General features: G+C 36.7%; 1 protein-coding gene across 3 annotated transcripts in view; it reads right to left on the reverse strand.

Moving 5' to 3' along the window:
* Positions 1–18,125, reverse strand: part of LOC148946222 (carbonic anhydrase 2-like) — a 75,114-nt gene that overhangs the window by 24,791 nt on the left and 32,198 nt on the right. For all 3 annotated transcript variants that reach the window (XM_089098316.1, XM_089098315.1, XM_089098314.1), the window contains exon 3: positions 15,164–15,282. In XM_089098316.1, coding sequence (XP_088954442.1) covers positions 15,164–15,282 — 119 coding nt within the window. The remainder of the gene's footprint in view (positions 1–15,163; positions 15,283–18,125) is intronic.

The raw sequence follows: 18,125 nt of genomic DNA on the forward strand, positions 1-18,125 counted from the left end.
CCAAAAAGAGTCCTTTTGTCAGGACCCAACACAGTACCGTGCAGACCCCCCCCCTCCCATATAAACTTTTGTGGGTTGCCCCACCCCTAACGGCTAATCATTATCCATTTACACTAAAGGAGCGTAATTGTACACCAAAAAATCAAGACGCGGAGGGTTCTTTGATAGGTGGAAATGAAACTGGAAGGCCACGCCTCTCACGTCAAACTAACGAAAAATTACGCTAAATGACTGTAGTTTCGCAACAGAAAAGGGTTATTTTATGTTGAAAAATTGTAATTTCAGGATCGCAGGGATTGGCTGTGACGAATAAAGTGGGTCCGCCCATAACGTTAAATCAGTCACAATGTACGCTAGAATACCTTATTTTTAACCCTCTGACTGAAACACGCTGAATTAGCGTCCGTTAGTAAAACTACGCATTTTTAGCATAAGGTCCACTTGTTGCACCATAATTTAGCGTAAAAGTACGAACGGATTTTTTACCGTGTAGACATAGCGGAACTATGTGTGTCTAAGATATTAAAATCGGCTATTTGCATTATCTCTGGAACAGTTGGGGTTCTGTAATATCTCGGGAAGAACTGGGGGAATCGACTTAAGACTTTTAGGGACTATCTGGGAAGAGCTACGAGAATTCAAGCGCAATTTTAGGCATAGATATAAGAGTGGCAGAACATTTTTCTCTCATTAATACTGGTTTGTCTAAAAAGAACTGGCAATTGAATCTTAAAAACTCGAGATAAGTTTTGAGGACTGTCCACCGAACAAACATGATATAATATCCTTCCCCGGTAAATGAATCCATAACTTTTTTCCAATCAGTAATACTTTTGTTCAGTCCAATTTCTTGACTATGAATATTTTTGACCGTTTCGGATTAAAAGACAAAAAGCTTCAGGACGCACAAAATCGGGGCCTTAAAGTTCGACCTCAATAAAAATAAAAGTATTTTCAAAATTGCTTGCATCAACCCTATGAACTGGGTCTATATAAAGAAAATTGAGTCTCAATGAAGACAGTGACTGCAGAAAACAATTCCTTGGTTCGTGACACCCAAACAAAATGCCCAAATTCGTTTAGTCTCCAATCTGTTACCAACTTACTGGGTTGGACATGTACACTGGGCTAAACTAGCCAGCAAAAAAAATCCTCAATTAAGACGACACCTTAATCAAGACAATATATTAAGGAAAGAGATCTGGTAGTATTGATTTATGTCTTAATTTTTTCAAAAGTCTTTTTAATAAACAACCCTGTGATATTGAATTAAAGAAACAAAAATTAAAGTAAAATATAACCCAAAAAAGACATTTTTAATAAAATGTTGATCTAGGGGAATTAATCTTCAAGGGTGTGTGTAGGATAGAGTATAGATGGTTTCAGGCCTGCAGAAGACAGAAAATTAAGCAGGGTTTTAATTCATACGAACAATAACCTTCCACCGCTTCTACCACAAATTTTATAGTAAAACTAAAAGATTATTCCACAAAATTGCAGCTAATCAAAAATTTTGACTGACTATTCAAATTTATCCAAAATTGAAATTATAATTCAACATTCTACTTTTTAGGCAGAAAAACTAAAAACTTCTATAAAAATCTAGATAAGACGTAACAAGCTGTGTCAATTAAAAATGAACTGAACTCAATTTTTAGAAATCATTTTTGAAGAAAAAACATTTTTGAAGAGAGGAATAATTTCTAATAATAATTCAAACTTAACATGAACATGAAATTACTATCAGTGGACAAATAAAAACGAAAACAAAAGGAAATCAAGATGAAAAACAAAACCAAACATAAAGATTATGTTTGATGTGATTATGTGTTGTATAAAGATTAACAAGCCAGGTCATTTCGTCTCGAGTTACGCATAAGAATAATTCACTGAAATTTGATCCAAAGATTTCTGATGGTATTGTTTCGTCAATTAGAGTTACAAATAAAAAGTATAAACAATATTTATCAGAGAAAAACAGAGGATTCGTTTCTAGATTATTGTTGACATAGAAATGAAATGAATTCTATTATAAGGTTTGCTGAACGTAAATATTATAAAGATAAGTTTGATCAATGTAAATCAGACATGAGAAAGACATAAACCCTTATCAATCAAAACATTCAACCAAACGAATTTTCAAGTAGTAGTATTGATTGTCTTGAAGTTAGCGGGGGAAATATTTCAGACCGTAAAATAATTATGAATACTTTTGGTGAATATTTTAGTACTGCAGGAGCTAAGCTGGCATCTAGTGTAAAGTCAATTCCAAAGCCTCATGATCTTGATGATTTTGTTCCTTCTAGATAATTATTTTCTTTTCACGAAATTAATCATCAGGAAGTAAAAGAAACTATTTTGAAACTTAAAACAAGTTGTACTACAGATGATTTTAGATTTTTTAATCGAATTTTCAAACAAGTAGCATCTAATATTTCTTCTCTTCTTGCACACATTTTAAGTTGTCTTTAGATAATCGAATTCGATCCAATTGTTTTCCTATATCATATGGCGTTCCTCAAGGCTCTGTCTTAGGTCCTATCTTGTTCCATCTTTTTATAAGTGATTTGCCTAAAGTAATAGAGAAAATATTTAAATATGTTTGGTTTTCAGTAAAACCCAACTGACGCTCTGGCCTTTAAAAAGTATAGAAGGAGGTAGTTTACTCATTCTTGGGACAGTTTTGTTCGTCTTAAATTTGACCTGATTATTTATTTTGTTTCTTGTCGTTTTAGAACTCATTTAGTTATCTATATTAGTATCTATTATCTTTATACTTGATATGATTATTTATTTTAATTTTTTTTCCGTTTTTAGTTTTATTTATTCATTTATGGTAATGTCTGTTCGTTGTGAGTTTGGATTATTAAATAACTTTATTTCTATTCGTTAAAAACAAGTTTTTTTTAACTGAAAGTAAGGAGCGACATTAAGACTTAAAACAAACATAAATTAATCTGTATATTATAGGGGCTATCCCCTCCTCAACGTATCACTCTTTACGCTAAAGTATGACTCTTTGTCACAATTCCACTTTTTAAAACAATAGAGACTTCAGCGTAAAGAGCGAGGCGTTGAAGAGGGGACAGCCCCTTTCATATACGGAATAAATTCTGTTCATTTTAAGTTTTAATATCGCTCCTTAATTTCAGTTTTAAAAAAACTTGTTTTTTTTATTTAATTAATTAAAAAAAACTTTTTCCACAAATAAGTTTTTCAAAAAAAGGTAAAGAACTCCATTAAACCAAAGATGAAAAAAAAATGAGTCAAAATCTACCAAGCATACAACTACCGCAAATCAGTATCAATAAATACATGAAACCAAAAACAAACAGAATTTAAAATACATAACTGAGTCAAACTCAAAACGAGCAGAAATTAACATTAGTAGGGTTCAAAACTCCTATGCTTTCTAAAAGCCAGAATATAATTTGTACATTACTGAAAAAAATCCAAATGAATTTACTAAAAAAAATGTGCACTGTTTGTTTAATATACACATGCTGATATTTATTCCTTAAAATCTTAATTAATTTTTGATTTCTTAAAGTTATAAAAGTGAAAACATTTAACGAATTTTTGTTCAGTAAAGTACAAATTAGTGCCCTTTTTAAGAGTCAAAGTTATCTGAGAGCAAACACCCCCCCCCTCCACGCTCATCATTTGCCTTAACACCTTCAATAAAAATTTGGTGATAATAATTTTATTTATCGTAGTTTAAGGTTTTGGAAATTATATCTGTGAGGAAGACAAAACCCATACAGCTCTCAGGGAAAGGGTTGTAAGTTGTGCCCTTGGGGCGTATAAGATTCTTATTAAAAGGGTGGTCGTATATGTTTTGAAGGGGACTCATTGGATTGGTAACCATAAGTTTTAATGTCCTTTTTAAGAGTCAAAGTGATCAGGGCGCAGCTACCCCCCCCCCTTCCAATTTCATTCTTAAATTCCAATTTCAAATCAAATAAACCCCATTTGATGTTTATGCGACGGGACATTCAATAAAAACCTTATATAGCCTCATAAAATAACATAAAACTATATTCCCAGGGCGCTGTGGGGTTGTGTCATCCTAGATACATTATTATATGTTCTTTGGACTATTTTGAAAAAAATCGATATTTAATAATTTCAATCAGATGCGTTTGATGAAAGGGGCGGAGGGTTTGTAGGGGAGGGGTATAAATCACCACCATCACTTTTGAAGCTTAAAAAGGAACTAGAACTTCCAATTTTCAACCAAATGAGCTTCTTCTAAAGCTAAACAACCATCCCTTCAGAAAAACTTTAAATATCCCCTAGGCATAACGTACAACCCTTGCAATCTCTGGGGTTTTTTTCAACCCCAAAAGCCTAGTTATATGATATTTCGACTATTTTGAATAGAAAGGCTATCTCAAAATTTCTATTAGATGCATTTCGGGACAATACGACATGTGTGTGTGGGGAAGGGGGTAAATGCCCTATGATCATTTTGACTCTTAAAAGGAGTACTGGAGCGTCTGATTACCAATCTAATGAGGCCCCTCAAAAGTTTATATGACCACGCTACCTATGAAAACCTTATATTCCCCCTGGGCATAACTTACAACCCTTTTCCTGAGGGCTATGGGGGGGGGGGTGTGATCCTCAAAGACATAATTTCTAGACCTCTCAACTAATTTGAACAAAATAGCCATATCAAAATGTTGATCGAAAGTGTTTGGGGAAATAATGATTGAGGGGGGGGGAGTGATTCTCCATCCGATTACTTTCTACTATTAAAAAGGGTAATGGCCCTCTCAATTTACAATCCAATGAGTCCTTTTTGAAGTTTTTACGACAAAGCTTTCTCTTAAAACTTCATATGTCCACAGGGCATAACTTACAACCTTAGCACTGAGGGCTTGGGGGGTAGGTTGTCATAATAAAAGACATAATTTCTGCGCCCTTCAACTACGTTCAAAAAAATGACCATATCAGAATGTTGATCGGAAGTGTTTGGGGAAAATGATGGGCGTGGTGGGGGGGGGGGAGGCATTCGCCCTCCGATCGCTTTCGATATTAATAAGGACACTAACCCTCTCAATTCCCAATTGAATAAACCCTTATTGAAATTTCTACGACAACGCTTCCTATAAAAACATTATATGCCCTTAGGAAATAACTTATAACCTTTGCTTTGGGGGCTATGGGGGGTTTGTCATCCTCAAAGACATAATTTTTAGACCTTTCAACTACGTTAAACAAAATGGCTATCTCAGAATTTTGACTGGTTGTGTTTGGGGACATGGTGTTTCACCATCACATATGAAGCTTAAAAAGGAACTAGAACTTCCAATTTTCAACCAAGTGAGCCTCTTCTAAAGTTAAACAACCATCCCTTCAGAAAAACCTTTAATACCCCATAGGCATAACTTACAATCCTTACCCCTAATCATTGGGGTTTATTTAAACCCCAAAATCCTTGTTATATGATATTTAGACTATTTTGAATAAAATGGCTATCTCAAAATTTCTATTAGATGCATTTCGGGACAATACGACACGTGTGTGGTGGGGGGTAGACGCCCTCCAATCACTTTGACTCTTAAAAAGAGCACTAGAGCGACTGATTACCAATCCAATGAAGCCTCTCAAAAGTTTATACGACCCCACTTTCTTTTAAAAACCTTATATTTTCCCTGGGCATAACTTAAAACCTTTCCCCTGGGGGCTGGGGGGATTTGTTATCCTCAGAGACATCATTTTCATACCTTTCAAATACCTTGAACAAAATGGCTTTCTCAAAATTTGATTGGAAGTGTTTGGGGAAACGATGGGCGTGTGGGAGATCATTTGCCCTCTGATCACTTTTGACTAATAAAAAGGGCACTGGTCCTCTTAATTTCCAATCGAATGAGCCCTTTTTTAAGCTTCTGCGACAACACTTTCTATAAAAACCTTATTTGCCCCAAGGGCATAACTTAAAATCCTTGTCCTCAGAGCTATGAAGGGGGGGGGGGTGTCATCCACAAAGACATAATTTCCAGAACTTTCAACTATGTTGAAAAAAATGGCCATATCAAAATGTTTATCGAAAGTGTTTGGAGAAATGATGAGCGTGGGAGGGGGGGATTCTCCATCCAATTACTTTCTACTATTAAAAAGGCCAATAGCCCTCTCAATTTCCAATCCAATGAGCCCTTTTTGAAGTTTTTATGGCAACGTTTTCTATTAAAACTTTATATGCCCCCAGGACATAACTTACAACAACAGCCCTGAGGGCTGTGGGAGAGGGCTGTCATAATCACAGACATAATTTCTGGACCCTTCAACTACGTTAAAAAAATGGCTATATCAAAATGTTGATCGGAAGTGTTTGGGGAAAATGATGGACGTGGGTGGGGGTATTCGTCCCCCCTACTCGGTATTCGTCCTCTGATCGCTTTTGACTAATAGCAAGGACACTAGGTCGCTCAATTACCAATTGAATTAACCCTTTTTGAAGTTTTTACGACAACCCTTTCTATAAAAAATGATGGGCATGGGTGGGGAGGGGTATTCGTCCTCCGATCGCTTTTTACTATTATTAAGGACACTAGCCCTCTCAATTCCCAATTGAATGGACCCTTTTTGAAGTTTTTACGACAACGCTTTTTATAAAAACCTTATATGCCCCCAGGAAATAACTTATAACCTTTGCCTTGGGGGCTGTGGGATGTTTTTCAACCTCAAAGACATCATTTTTGACCTTTCAACTACGTTGAACAAAATGGCTACCTCAAAATTTTAATTGGATGCGTTTGGGGAAATGGTGGGCGTGAGAGAGGGGTTATTCGAACTCCAATCACTTTCGACTATTAAAAAGGGCACTAGCCCTTTCAATTTCCAATCAAATGAACCCTTTTTGAAGTTTCAACGACGGCGCTTTCCATAAGTTACAACCCTTGCCCTGAGGGCTGTTGTCATCCTCAAAGACCTAATGTCCAGAACTTTGAACTACGTTGAAAAGAATGGCTATCTCAAAATTTTGATTGAATGTGTTTGTGGAAATGGCGTGAGCGTGAGAGGGGTTTAGTTGCCTTCCAATCACTTTCGACTATTAAAAAGGGCACTAGCCCTTTTAATTTCCAATCGAATGAACCCTTTTGGAAGTTTCTGCGATCACCCTTTCTATATAAACCTTAAATGCAACCAGGGCATAACTTCAACCCTTGCCCTAAGGGCTCTGGGAGGGGGGGGGGGCTGTCGTCCTCAAAGACATAATTTCCGACTTTCCATCTACGTTGAACAAAATGGATGTCTCAAAATTTTGATTGAATGGGTTGGTGAAACGGTGGGCGTGGGAGGGGGGTTAGTTGCCCTCCCATCACTTTTGACTATTTGAAAGGGCACCAGCCATTTCAATTTCCAATGGCATGAGCCTTTGCGAAGTTTCTGCGACAACTCCTTCGATACGAAGTGCCCAGGTCTAAACAAAATAATAATACATTGTCCCAACATCGTTCTTTACTTAGGCAGCGCTAATGCGCTGCCTATGATTTCTGAACGTTTGGCTGTACGTGTACGTAAACAATTTGACTGTACGTGGAAAATTAAAACAAAATTTGCACATTAATTTTGACAGATTTATTCCGTATATGAAGGGTTGCCCCCCCCCTCAATTCCTTGCCCTTTGCGCTAAAGCTGTTAGCACTTTTAAAAAAGCTTCCTATCAGAGGCAACGCTATTGCGTTGCCTATAGTAAAGACCATACGGCTCCAATGTTTTATTACATATTATTATTATTATTTTTTCCCAGAGGCCCTTCATATGGAAGGGGTCGTCTTAGAAATTTCAAAGGGGGCTCATTCGAATGGAAATCGAGAGTTCTAGTGCCCCCCATGCCCATCATTCCCCCAAACACATCCACTCAAAATTTTGAGATACCCATTTTGTTCAGCGTAGTTGATTTCCAGATAGAAAATATATTTTTGAGGAGGACACTCCCCCACAAACCTCGGGGCAAGGGTTTTAAGTTATGCCCTGGGGGCATATAAACATAGAAGGCGTTGTCGTAGAAACTTCAAAACAGAATCATTCGAATTGAAATTCAAAGGGCTAGTGCCCTTTTTAATATTCAAAAGTGATTGGAGGGCAAATAGCCCCCCCCCCCACGCCCATCATTTCCCCAACACATTCAGTAAAAATTTTGAGATAGCCTTTTTGTTCAGCGTAGTTGATTTTCAGATAGAAATATCTTTTTGAGGAGGACACTCCCCCACAGCCCTCAGGGCAAGGGTTTTACGTTATGCCCTGGGGGCATATAAGGTTTTTATTGAAGGTGTTGTCATAAAAACTTCAAAAAAGGCTCATTCGATTGGAAATTCAGAGGGCTAGTGCCCTTTTCAATAGTCGAAAGTGACTGGAGGGCAACTAGCCCCCCTACGCCCGTCATTCCCCCAAACACAGTCAATCAAAATTTTGAGATAGCCATTTTTTTCAGCGTAGTTGATTTCCAGATAGAAAATATGTCTTTGAGGAGGACACTCCTCCACAACCCTGAAGGCAAGGGTTTTAAGTTATATCCTGGGGGTATGTAAGGTTTTTATAGCCTTGTCGTAGAAACTTCAAAAAAGGCTCATTCGATTGGAAATTCAAAGGGCTAGTGCCCTTTTTAATATTCGAAAGTGATTTGAGGGCAAATAACCCCCCTCCCATGCCCAACATTTCCCCAAACACATCCAATCAAAATTTCGAGACAGCCATTTTATTAAACGTAGTTTTAAGTTCTGGAAATTAGGTCTTTGAGGATGACAACTCCCCCCCAGCCGTCAGGGCAAGGGTTGTAAGTAGTTATGCCCTCGTGGCATATAAGGTTTTGTATAGACAACGTTGTCGTAGAAACTTCAAAAAGGGAAATTTAAATAGCTAGTTCCCTTTTTAATAGTGGAAAGTGATTCTAAGGCAACTGACAACCCTTCCATCTCACCATTTCCCCAAACACATCCAATCAAAATTTTGATATAGCCATTTTGTTCAATGTAGTTGAAAATTCTGGAAATTATATATTTGAACAGGACACTCCCCCCACAGTCTTCAGGGGCAAGGGTTATAAGTTATGCCCTGGGGACATATATGGTTCTTATGGAAGGAATATTCGTATTAACTTCAGAGAGCGCTCATTTGATTGGAAATTGAAAGTTCTAGTTCACTTTTTAAGCGTCAAAAGATATTGGATGGTAACCAGCCCCCCCTACTCAACCCTTTTTTCCCAAATGCACCCGAGAAAAATTTTAAGATAGCTATTTAGTTAAAATAGTTCAAAGATTGTATAACAAAAATTCTGGTGTCGACAGAACCCACCAGGGACTGGGGACCGGCGTTGTGAGTTATGCCCTGGGGGCATATATGGGTCTTATGGAAGGGATGCTCGTATTAACATCAAAGAGGGATCATTTAATTGGAAATTGAAAGTTATAGTTCACTTTTCAAGAGTCAAAAGAGATTGAAGGGCGCCTATCCCCCCCCCTCTACGCCTTTTTTCCTCAAACCCATCCGATAAGAACTTTGAGATAGCTTTTTTTTAAATAGTTCAATGACCATATAACGAAGACTCAGGGGTCAACACAGTGCCCAGTGCCCGATGGCAGGTGTTGTAAGTTATGCCCTGGGGGAATATATGGTTCTTTTTGAAGGGATGCTCGTAAAAATTCAGACATGGCTCATTTGATTGGAAGTTGAAAGTTCTAGTTAAGTTTTTTAGAGTCAAAAGAGATTGGAGGGTAACTAGCCGCCCCACGCCCCTTTTTCCCCAAATGCATCCAATAAAAATTTTGAGATAGCCATTAAGTTAAAAGTTTCTCAAAAGTCAGATAACAAAACTCAAGTTTCGTCACAACCCCCCAGGGCTCGGGGGAAGGCGTTGTAAGTTATGCCCTGGGGCATATATTGTTCGTATGAAAGGGATGCTTGTATAAACTCCAGAAAGGGCTCATTTGATTGGATATTGAAAGTTTGAGCTGACTTTTTAATAGTCAAAAGAGATCTGAGGGCAGATAGCCCCCCTCCCACACCTTCTTTTTCAAAACCCATCTGATGAAAATTTTGACATAGTCATCTTGTTAAAAATGGTTCAAAGGTCGGATAAGAAAAAATCCGGTGTCAATAGAAACCACCCGGGGCCCAGGGAATGGGGTTGTAAATTACGCACTAAGGGCATGAATGCTTCTTATGAAAGGGATGCTTGTATAAACTTCATAGAGGGGTCATTTGATTGAAAATTGAAAGTTCTAGTTCACTTTTTAAGAGTCAAGAGAGTTAAACTAGCTCCCCCCCACGCTCTTTTTCCCCAAACCCGTCCGCTACAAATTTTGAGATAGCCAGTGTTTTGGAAATTGTTCAAAATTAGATAATATAAATGAATAAATAGATCTCAAAGCGAGTAATGCTTAGATTAAATATGAATATCAAGCTTAAAACGAAAAAAAAAATAGTTTCCTATTGAAGCATAAATTAAACTTAAAATGAACAGAAATTAAATAAACAATCAATGCGAACAAACATACAATAGATATTAATGTAAATTAATAAATAAATCTTAAAACGAGTGAAACTTAAATTGAATATGCAAATCAAGCTTGAAACGAACAAAAATTACCAAAAACAAGAATTTGGGTGTGACCTCCTTCTCTCACTGTAAAAGTCTAAAACCTACTGTGTCATTGACGCTTTACTGAAAACTATATGCGTCTTGAACAGTCTTGGAAAGTATAAACAACATCAAATTGAATATTTGATGTATAATGATATTAATTGTTGGAAGATCCAACAGTTCAAGAATTTATTTCACTATAATTGTATTTTTATATTCATTGCTGTAAGAACTGGAAAAGAAAATATTTTAATGTTTTCCGCTTTCAGTGAAGCACCAATGACGCAGTAGGATTTTTGTTTTTATTTACGATTAGAAACAAAGGAAGTATACAAATTCTTTTTTGTAGGGAAACTCTATTCGTCTGTAATAACTTTAAAAAGAGCTAATAAAATAAACTGAATATTTAATGTATATTATCAAATATTCATGATGTATATTAGCAATTAATGATATTAATTGCTCAAAGCTCATCAGTTCAAAATGTTACTATATTTCAATGTTTATTTTCAATATTAAGTACAAAAGAAAAAATCTTTCATAAAATTGGTTTTCAGTAAAGTGCCAATGACACAATGGGTATTAGACTTTTACAGTGAGAGAAGGAGGCCATACCAAAAATTCTTGTTTATGGGGATTCTTGTTCGTTTCAAGCTTGATTTGCATATTCAATTTAAATTTCACTCGTTTTAAGATTTATTTATTAATTTACATTAATATTTATTGTATGTTTGTTCGCATTGATTGTTTATTTAATTTCTGTTCCTTTTAAGTTTCATTTATACTTCAATAGGAAAATATTTTCTTTTTCGTTTTAAGCTTTCTTTTCATATTCCATCTAAGCATTACTCGCTTTAAGATCTATTTATTCATTTATATTATTACTTTTTGTATGTTTTTGCTATGATTGTCTATTTAATTTCTGTTCGTTTTTGGTTTCATTTATTCTTTAAAAGTAATTTCTGGTCGTTTTGAGTTTGGATTTTAAAAGGCATTTGTATCTGCTGATCTTAAGTCTAAAATGGCCTTTACTATTCTTTGAAAAACTTATTTTTCGGAAAGTTTTTTAAATTAATTTTTTCTAATTAAACGGTCTGCGTGTTTCAGTCGACGTTCATAAGAAATAGGGGCAAACAGTCAAACTAGCGTAAAGAGTAATGTATTGAGGAGGGGGCAATCCTTCATATATGGAATAATTTCTGTTCATTTTTACAAATAATGCCAGTGAGTCTTGCTCACCCTCTAAGAGATATCCCCCCCTCACGGAAAACTCCTCCGTCGAAATTTCGTCCAGCGTAAAGTGCACCGCCGTCAAATTCCCTCCATACAGTTCCATCATTGCTGAGAATCTCCTCTCCTTGTAAAATTGCTTGCCTGAGCAATTGGCATTCTTTCATTTGAATAAGACTTTAATCTCTAATCGGTTTCTTGATAACTCCAGAAATGCCCCCTTTCGTGGAAATTATTTCCTGGAAAGCATAACACGCGGAAAAAGCCCCTGGATAATTCCCCCGGAACATCTCCGCATGAAAAATTTGCCAAAGAGAATCTAAGACAATTCAAAAGAATTTCGTACAATAAATCTGTCAAATCCCCCCAGAGGTACATCCCTTGAATATTTACCCCCCAGAAATTTCCCTCCCTAAAGAAGATTATCCCTATTGAAATCCACCCCAAGCACAACCCTCCCCCCCCCCAAAGAAAAATTTCTGTACACTTCCCAATAACAAAGACTATAGGTAAAAAATGAGCATATTTCCTAACTTACAGGCCTCTCCCCACGGACTGTGAGGGGTCATTTTAAACCTAAAGACACATTTACTTGATCTTTTAACTATACTGAACAAAATGACTATCTCAAATTTTGATCAGATAATTTTGAGGAAAAAGTGGGCGTAGGAGGGGACCTAGTTGCCGTCCAATCTTTTTGGTTTCTTAAAAAAAACACTAGAGCTTTTAATTTCCGTTCGAATGCATCCCCTCCCAATCTTCTAGGACCATTATTTCGATACAATCACCCGTAGTAAAAAAAAAAAAAAAAAAAAAAAAAAACACACATTTTTGCAGATAAGACGTTAAATACTCTACAATAGGATTCTCTGGTACGCTGAATCTGATGGTGTAATTTTCATTAAGATTCCTTGAATTTTAGGGGGTGTTTCCCCCTATTTCAAAAATTAGGAAAATTTTCTGAGGCTCGTAACTTTTGATGGGTAACACTAAACTTGATGTATCTTAAACATTTGGAATCAGCATAATAAGCCAATTCTTTTGATACATCTATTTATATTTTCAGTTACTATTGGGCTGAGTCGCTCCTTACTCACAGTTCGTTACCTCGAACTGTTTGATACGCTTCTTTACTTTTACTTGAAAAAACATCCTATTTGAAAATTTTTTGTTAGTTAGGAAAAGATCCATACTTGCAATCCAATTCTCTATTGAAAGAAACTCGTTTGACTAGTTTCTTAAGCATCTTCCTGTATGCAATATATCGCGTGGGTTCCAGCTAATTGACAAGTACCGGAATCTGTTATGAAAATGCTGCTTTAGCAAAAGTATTGCCTAGGGAGTTATTCTCTAAAAAGATTACAAGTTATAAAAGTGTGGCTATTGAGTTCAAATTTTATTTCTGTTCTATAGGTCAGGTAGTTGCAAAATAAATTATACGCGAGTATGATGACCCTGACCTTGAAACACATTTGCCTACGCCTCTGCGTGCGTCTTCCTTCTTAAGGTGTAATAGCCAGATCGAGCTTGGAAACTTGTTATATTATATGAATAGTAATTCAGCTGGATCTGATCATATAAATATAAAACTTCCCAGTATTCCAGAAATATTCCCAGTAAATTCATTCATTTAAGTTTCCTAGTTAATTGCTTCATCGCTATAAATATTGGACGATATGTTCTCATCACGACATTTAGTTTTGATCATATTAGTTTTCCGTAACGATTTTGTGTATAATATTTCATCATAATTTGTATCGGTGGAGTTCTAAGAACTGTTACATAAAATCAACAAAACATTGCAGCTATGTTTTGATTAAAATATTACTTTCTGCCAAGTTACTCAACAGTTTTAGCTTGACTTTGTGGATTTAAACACGCATTTCGATATTAACGAATTTGACATTTCCTCACCAGCATTTTCATCAATCACGTTGACATAAATGATATTCTATTGGAATACCGCTTGTGGCAAACCGGACTTAAAATTGCTGGTCAATGGAATAATATTGGGCTTAATAACACTGAGCTATTATTTGCATCTGATTTTAAGCAGATTTGACTTGAATAAAAATTCAAGAAAAAATTTAAAATCTAGGAGGGATGGAATTGAAGCTTGAAGGTATTTCACCAGTGTCTCCATCTTTCACTTACCAGTAAGAGCTTTTATTATCAGAATCAACCTGCTCCTGGCAAATCTACATTCCACACTCAGATCAAAACAAGGACTGATTGATTTGAGAATATGCTATAGTTTAAGTAGTTTAAGCTAACCTAACCTTAAGTTCGACTGCTTAATCTGGCAGTGGATCTTATCAGTAGTGGAGACCCTATAACCGCAACTCCTATAACGGGCTCCTTATATGGGAGATAACTGGACTTCAGCCAGAACACCATATATTATATACTGTGACGCTAAGTGAAACTAGATCTAAAAATAGTCTGTGACGCTGGGCAAACATCAAATTGTTTCTTCAGAAATTCTTGACCTACATACAAGTGTGTTAGAATTCTATAGCCGAATCTTAAGTTCGACTGCTTCTTCTGGCATTCTTATCCAATGCTATCATGATCAATGGCCTATTTTTGTGACCTTTATGAGCTTCGAAATAAAAAATTAAAAAGTTTCATACAGTCCAATCAATTTTCAATATCCATTTAGTTTAACCTGCCTGTTTCAGCTGCGAATTATACAGTCAAGTTATGGGACCAGTCTAAATTTGTGGATGCCAAATTTAATGTAAAAATCGGACAAATTTCATGAGATAATGGAACACATTAGCAATTAATGCATTCCCAGCCAAATGGTGGTTTTGTGCGCAAAATTTCGCGCAACTTTGAACATGGGGTAACAGTAAAGAACATGATATTATTTTTGAATTGATAATTCAATGCAATGATATCAATTCATGAAATTTAGGAGGGAAGGGATGGTAAAATATTTTGTTTCATTTTCAATGAAAAAACTGTTTTTCAACGAAAATGCCCCAAAAAGGCATTTTTCAAAATCTAGGGGGGATGGTGAAAATGACTCAAATTTTAACTGTAGGAAGAAAAAGATCGAAACAGAACTTACAGATGTGAATTGGTGAATTGGTGCAACTTATTTTCTATTAATTTATTTTTCCCGATTATTTTTCAGGGAGGCTCTTGTCAGTTTTCCTTGAGATGACAGTAAAATCTTATTTAAGCCCAAGCATGAATAAAATTTCCCTCTTTAAACATATATTTTGCACATTTAACCCTTATGGGTATATGTAGGGAGGAGTAAACCGACTGGCCTTTCTCCGTAAAGTGTCCTGCATTTAAATGAAAGGAAAGGTTCATCTTCTGTATGCTCACCTCAGCTGGAAAGGCCTCTCCATCGACAGTGTGTTCAGAGCCACAGCTTTCATCATGCCCCCAGTGGCAATGGAACTGGACAATTTCGAATTTCTCTTCCAAGGGTCCTCCGCTCAAACCTTAAAAATGATTTCATTAACCATAGTATTTGTCTTAAAGTGATTGAAAGTCGCGAGACTATCCGAACATCCCAAATCCTATCGCACTCCCATGATAAGTAAGGATTTCCGATTTGTGGTTTGATTATTTGAAAAAAACTACGTTTTCTAAAGAGTTAAAGAGGCTGAGTTACAAGGTCGAACCTTAAAACGTACAGGGATTAGGAGGCACTGTTGGGGGGCGGCCGCCCCCAAACCCCTCCGCTTTCGCAGCTTTTAAATAAAAAAAAAAAATTAAACTGAAAGTAAGGAGCGACATTAAAACTTAAAACGAACAGAAATTATTCAGTATATGAAAGGGGCTGTGCCCTCCTCAACGCCTCGCTCTTTACGCTAATGTTTGACTTTCTTACAACTCTTTTTTTAAACAATAAAAACCTTAGCGTAAAGAGCGCGGCGTTGAGGAGGGCACAGCCTATTTCATATACGGAATAATTTCTGTTCGTTTTAAGATTTAATGTCGCTCCTTACTTTCAGTTTAAATTTTTTTTTTTTATTTAAAGGCTGCGAAAGCGGGGGTTTGGGGGCGGCAGCCCCAACTCATGCCTCCTAATCCCTGTACGTTTTAAGGTTCGACCTTGTAACTCAGCCTCTTTAACTCTTTAGAAAACGTAGTTTTTTCAAATAATTTCTGCACGTTTTTGTACAGTTTATTACTTATTATTGCTTGACTAACTGTTAGCTGATCGTGTCAGGAGTTGAAGTGGGGGGGCTGCCGCCCCCCAAACTCCCCGCTCTTGAACATTATTGTGTTAAGGGTTTTAATTACTGAATACTCAAAAAACCTCGTACAGGGTGCCTCCTAATCCCTGTACGTTTTAAGGTTCGAACTTGTGACTCAGCCTCTTTAACAGCCCCCCAACTGTGCCTCCTAATCCCTGTACGTTTTAAGGGTTGACCTTGTAACTCAGCCTCTTTAACTCTTTAGAAAACGTAGTTTTTTGCAAATAATACACATAAACAGGTTAGACATGCTTTGTTATGAAAATTGACGCGCAGATATTTTCATAACAAAGCATGTCTAACCTGTTTATCTGTATTATTTGAAAAAAACTAAGGTTTTTCGTAAATTTAAATTCGGGGGATAATTTTTTCGGTCTGAAAATATCAAAAGGCCCTAACAGGTCGAATTCTGCTTCGAATGAGTCCTCATTCAACCGGATCCGTTGCCAACTGTGGCCTGTATGCGTGGCTAAGAAAAAAAAAGAAAGGATGATGAATTTTAAGTGGCTATATTTGGTTTTTTGAAAACAGGGAAGGAGTGATCGGATTGAGCTGAAATTTCGAGGATAAGCTCCCGGGCCCTAGGAAAGCTTAACCTCTAAATTTCAGCCCAATCGGACAACGTTAAAGGGGGCTGTGGTGGGAGGGTCCAAACTTCCGGCCCAGTTTACCCCATGAAGATAAAGTCGGAGGAGGATGAAATTTTGCAAGTTTCTTAGTTTGAGCTTGGGCTACAAAATGCGATTACCGCCGTCTCTCTGCAACCTCTAGGACCTGAAATCGCTTAACATTGTGGTGGGTCGTCTCTTTATAGAGGCACAAGTGTGCCTCCTTGACTTAGCTTCAAGACTATTGTCTTCTCAAAGTGTTCTCTCTGGGAGCTTTGTCTTCAGGATTTGCAGTCAGAACTCTGTCCAAACTGACACGTTATCCCTGTACGTTTTAAGGGTTGACCTTGTAACTCAGCCTCTTTAACTCTTTAGAACGATTTTTTCAAATAATACATAAACAGGTTAGACATGCTTTGTTATGAAAATTGACGCGCAGATATTTTCATAACAAAGCATGTCTAACCTGTTTATGTGTATTATTTGAAAAAAACTAAGGTTTAACAGGTTAGACATGCTTTGTTATGAAAAGTGACGCGCAGATATTTTCATAAAAAAGCATGTCTAACCTGTTTATGTGTATTATTTGAAAAAAACTAAGGTTTTTCGTAAATGTAAATTCGGGGGATAATTTTTTCGGTCTGAAAATATCAAAAGGCCCTAACAGGTCGAATTCTGCTTCGAATGAGTCCTCATTCAACCGGATCCGTTGCCAACTGTGGCCTGTAGGCGTGGCTAAGAAAAAAAGAAAAGATGATGATGAATTTAAGTGGCTATATTTGGTTTTTTTAAAACAGGGAAGTAGTGATCGGATTGAGCTGAAATTTTGCGGATAAGCTTCCGGGCCCGAGGAAAACCTAACCTCTAAATTTCAGCCCAATCGCACAACTTTAAAGGGGGGCTGTGGTGGGAGGGTCCACACTTCCGGCCCAGTTTACCCCATGAAGATAAAGTCGGAGGAGGATGAAATTTTGCAAGTTTCTTAGTTTGAGCTTGGGCTACAAAATGCAATTACCGCCGTCTCTCTGCGACCTCTAGGACCTGAAATCGCTTAACATTGTGGTGGGTCGCCTCTTTATAGAGGCACAAGTGTGCCTCCTTGACAGGAAATGAAAGAAAATAATGTTTCCAACAAGGGCAAAAGAAAAAGTAGATTTCTCGCAACTTTGCTAATTTTACCAATCGATACAGCAGAACGGATTAGTGCAGACGATGAATTTAACTTAAACCGGTGTTTTTCAAGGATAGCGTTTTGGCTTTTGACGGCTATGTAGTTACTGTGATTTATCATTCAAATTAATAACGCCCTCTAATTACAAATATGTTACTTCAAACAAGGATAAAGAATAAAGGATGCATCTAATAGTTTCCAAACGTATCAATCGATATAATATGGCAGATAGTCCTACATGGTATATCTGGAGGATAGGGAGGTTCCCAGAAAGAAAACATTTGTATGGGTCATTGCATGTT

Source organism: Artemia sp. Qi Xiang Cuo, chromosome 12 (assembly GCF_049724085.1).
Source record: "Artemia sp. Qi Xiang Cuo chromosome 12, ASM4972408v1, whole genome shotgun sequence".
NCBI classification, from domain to species: Eukaryota; Metazoa; Arthropoda; class Branchiopoda; order Anostraca; family Artemiidae; genus Artemia; species Artemia sp. Qi Xiang Cuo.